At 38.0% G+C, this 4588-nt stretch overlaps 1 protein-coding gene across 1 annotated transcript in view; it reads right to left on the bottom strand.

Moving 5' to 3' along the window:
• Positions 1-203: 203 nt before the first annotated feature.
• The window catches only part of LOC108730084 (E3 ubiquitin-protein ligase RNF19A), a 12938-nt gene continuing 8553 nt past the window's right edge, over positions 204-4588 (bottom strand). Inside the window, exons 9-13 of the mRNA XM_018459572.1 lie at positions 2149-2347; positions 1811-2006; positions 1566-1731; positions 1044-1429; positions 204-972 (exon numbers count right to left, since the gene is read on the bottom strand). Coding sequence (XP_018315074.1) covers positions 726-972; positions 1044-1429; positions 1566-1731; positions 1811-2006; positions 2149-2347 — 1194 coding nt within the window. The 3' untranslated portion in view covers positions 204-725. The remainder of the gene's footprint in view (positions 973-1043; positions 1430-1565; positions 1732-1810; positions 2007-2148; positions 2348-4588) is intronic.

Raw genomic sequence — 4588 nt, 5'->3', positions numbered from 1 at the left:
TACTTTTATTTAATATATTTTTACACAGCAAGGGGAAACATATTTTTTTTTTTTTTTTTTTTTTTTGGTGAATATATATATTCAATTATATATTCTTATATATATGTATATTTATATATAAATATATATATATACACATATAGACCGATTACATTAAACGAGAACGCGTAATACTTAAAGACGTAATGAGCAGTTTTCGATTTATAAAATGCAACGACAATTCGCGATGTTAACTTTCATTGTAATTTTTTCTTAGCTTGTATTGTCCACCTGTTCGTTACAAATCGGATTTTGGAAGCTGAGGAATAATTTAGATATAAGTTATAAGATTATTTTATCTGTTATAATAACGATATTCAATCACAAAATATTGACGCAAAAAAAAATTTCAACCTTTTTTTCATCGTTTATAACGAATTGGAGGCCAGTACACATGTTTGTGTATGTGTAAACATTCACAAATTTCTAATATATGCATAATCACAGCGCAAATGCACAGTAAAATTGTTTTACCATATTTTTTTCACATGTAACATTTGAATTATACTGCATGTTGCATATGTGGGTATGTACAACTTTCGCGTTTATACTTACGGATTATAGTTGTGTAATTTAATACATATATACACACTCAAAAATATGTATATACGCATCTATACATACATTGTGACCGTTTGAAAGACACAAGCATACCATGACGTCCATAACATTCAGTCTTAATTTTTTTAGCATTGTAAGCTCTCGTCCGTACTAGTAGGGCTTTGACACTCGTCATGTGGAGGCGTAAAGATCTGATTACCAGAAATCTGTGATACGGTCGGCATCGGTTCCTCTATAACAGACAATCGTTTCTCGCGATCCGTAGATACTGCTGAAGCGTGAAAAAATACATTTCTCAAAGTGGCCACGTTGACGCGTTCCCGCGAAGTATCGTCCACAGGGCTTTCAGCGTTTAATTCACCATTCGAACTCCTAAACAAACAATATTATCGCAATAATTTCGCTTTTATTCGTCACTTAACATTTAATTGCGCGATTCGTACTTAGATGTCTTTTGAACTTCCATTTCTATCTCATTTGAATCCTTGTTTCGCTTCCGCCCTCCCGCTGAGCGATTATTTACTGCGCAACCTTCCAATTTGCTACCCACTATCCTCTCTTGATCCGCTTCGATCACGCTGACATGATCGTCAAACCGTACGCGTTCCGAACCGCCGTCCTCCCCGCACATAGTCCAACTACTAGAGTCGCTGCATTGACGGTCAAATGTGAGTTTACGACGGATACGTTTTGCTAAACCAGGTGCCACTTCTTCTAGCGAGCTCAAAGAAGTAGCTTGTCCAGCGGAGTCCATGTGACCACCGTTAGCAGAGCTAGCTGCCTGTTCCCCTTCTGTGCTCCTACCACCACTGATTGAACTGCCATCCATCTATATAAAAGACAATAGAATTTAAAAATTTTGATACTTTTTCAATCAATCAGATCAATCGATTTTTTAATATTAATCGATATTTTAATATTAAAACAAAAAAATTTCCTATTTAATATTTATCAGAACTAAATACCTTAAAGTTAAGAACGGAACCTGCCAAAGCTCTCGTGGAGGCCGCACCATCGTCTAGAGCAATAGAAGCATTTACGGATTTTTCAGACAAACTAGTAGCTGCGGAGGCCGTCTCACTACATAAACTGAAACGTTGAGTAGACGTAACGTCAGCTTGAACTTCCAACCTGAGGGCATATATAATCAAAGATATTAGTGAGAGAAAAACGTATTATCCAATCTAATGAACAAAAAACGAAATAATACCTTTGACCTCCAGGTAGCACACTGGAGGCTATACTTCCCGCGAGGCTCGTACCAGCGAGGGCCACATTGCTAGCGCTTTCGCGATCATTTTCCCGGCCCAATTTCTCCAACTGACTGCCACTACCCAATGAAAGGGAAGCCTCCCCTATCGATGGATTGCCACCGCGGTGACTTGCGACGTCTATTGATGCCGCATCTGTAACGTAATGATTTTGTAATAGGGGTTTCGATCGCGATAGTCCAACCTCGATAAGATGGTATGAATAGCCGCGGCACACACGTGGATAAGATGGATTTAATCGAGTGGAACGTGCGTGGCATAAATGCAATATATTTACCTCCACCATTACGGACGCCTAGAGCCCCCATCAGCTCATTCTCGTCATCAAATTCAAATCGCACTCCGGTGCCGCTCGTGGAGACGCCACAACCTCCGCTTCGGCAGAGGGATACTGGGACCACGCCGTACACATAGAACAGCAAAATGGGTACACCAATACCCACGGCTAATCCTGCTAACACTGGTGATACTAAGACCTGTAGGAGTCATGACGATAAATTAATAAACGCCTTTGTTAAAAAAATTTTATCCACATCGCTTGTCAGAATAACAAAGTGTGCATGTTATTGGCGTCTTTAGGGTTACTTCTTGCTTTAAATAATGCCACGTCCGACACTTGTTAAGATAATATAAATAGGAACAATCTCGGATACATATCGAAGGTCACGATGGTAGCTACATGGAGTTATAAAGAACTCCGATAATGAAAATTTAATACTCACGTCGCTCGGCAAAGCCAAGTAAATCATGTTTTCGATAAGCAGAGATAATTAATTTAAATCAATCATTTCCATTGATATAATATCCTGTTTCACTTATATCTCAAAGCGATAGCTGATTTTTTTAATCTTATCCAGAACAATATTCGAACGCTTCTCAAGTCTCAGGATTTTATATTTTTTACTACACGTTTATCAGCGTGCTACATTTCCATACTTGGAATGATTTCATTTGTCCCGCAATCCTAGAAGGAAATGAAATACGGCATATCGTACCAGCTCGCACAGCCATCAACGTAGCAAGGGCAATGAATTTAGGAGCTGTCGGAGGTGCATTATCGCGCTCCAATTTTCAGATTTCCTGCTAGATTTCGGGAACGGAGTCGACATATGGTCGAAGATGGAAAAGGTCTATTTCTTTACACAGGGCTGACTGAGCTAGATCATGGTCCGATTCACGCTTACAACGGTTAAGAATTGGAAATCCTCTAATAAGAGTCTGCCTATCGATCGTGTACATCGAAACGAGGTAAAAATTATAAAAGTGAGCAAAGAATATTTATAATTTCATTGATCAACGTCTAGAGAATTTGATCAATTTCAGCATTTTCATTTAAGATACAACCGACCTCCTAGACACAAGCCGCGTTGTGTGTGTGTTTGCACGCGCGTGTATGTGTGTGTGCAGGGTCTCTAGTTTCAGCAAAATTACGTGAGAGAGTAGAACTACATTAATTATTTCTTTCTCTTTCTTCCCTTAGGAGTTGATGAAAAATGGCAGACCAATCAAAACTAACTCTAATCATACGTTTAGACTCTTATTAGAGAGTCTTTATTAAAAATCATTTCATCTTTGTTACTTATTAAACAAAGACAAATGATGTTCACGAGCGTTGTTAATCGGTCCTAGTGTACGCTCTTTGTACTTCAAACAAAATATATGTTTGAAATTTGGCAAAAGCGAGAAGAAAAGCTCTGCAGTCTAATGCAGTAATAAAAAACAAATCTAAGAAATCCGAATGCGTGTACAAACAGGTAGGGAGGAGCAGGGGCGTGCCTAGCAAGCGTGCAACGCGTGCATAGCGCGCAGAAGCCTGCAGAGAGGCGGTCGAAAACTCATTATACTTGGGGTGCGTTCCGAGTTACGCATGAAGCGCATGATGCATTATTTGTCCTTGTTGTTCACCAAATAATAGAGAAGGATAAAACGATACATCACGCGCTTCAAGCGCAACTCGGAACGCACCCCTAGACACACTATAAATGCAATGGAGTCGTAGCTTCCTAAGTTTTAGCAGTTTTCATTAAAATTGTCTTCCTCTAATCTATCGCGTTAGAAAAAAAGCTTATAGCGCTACAAACGTCAAAATTCAAGTAGCTAAAACTTCGTTAAAAAAACGAATAAAATTTAAAAAAAAATTTAAAAAAGGGATTTTAAAATCTTTACTTTTTTTACCACTGTATCTTTTGATTTGAGTTTCTGTGAGTTTGATTATTTTTGCGTATAGAAAACTACAAGTTGAATAATATGGGAAATTTTCTTCTCACTTTGTGGCCCTGCCCAAAAAAAAATTTATGAAAATTTTCAACCATCTAACGTGAAAAAGCTTAAAGTTTTCCGCCTACAAAATCGTTTCTTAAAAATGTTCTTAAGATTTTTTTACCGAGTTTTTATTACTGTGAGTTATCGCAGGTTAAATAAAAGGAGCACTTTGATTGCTGACGATTCCGTTAAAAATCATCGTACCGCAGTTTAAAAAATAGATCCTTAAAGTTAAAAACTTGTTTGTTATACGAAGGGTATAATTGCCAAATTTTTTTTTAAACTTACGCGCGCGCTACTGAGCTTTTAATATTATATATACAAATATGCATATATTTATTAATCGATTACACTTAACCTTCGATACACATAACCGTCAATCGCGCGATCTCCGCGATGACAGTCGCTCACAAAGCGCAGCGAGACTCGAGAGAATCATATCGATACGATATCGG

Source organism: Mycetomoellerius zeteki, unplaced genomic scaffold (genome assembly GCF_001594055.1).
Source record: "Mycetomoellerius zeteki isolate Tzet28-1 unplaced genomic scaffold, Tzet1.0 scaffold838, whole genome shotgun sequence".
In the NCBI taxonomy this organism is placed as follows: domain Eukaryota; kingdom Metazoa; phylum Arthropoda; class Insecta; order Hymenoptera; family Formicidae; genus Mycetomoellerius; species Mycetomoellerius zeteki.
This window is presented reverse-complemented; position numbering and strand designations above follow the sequence as displayed.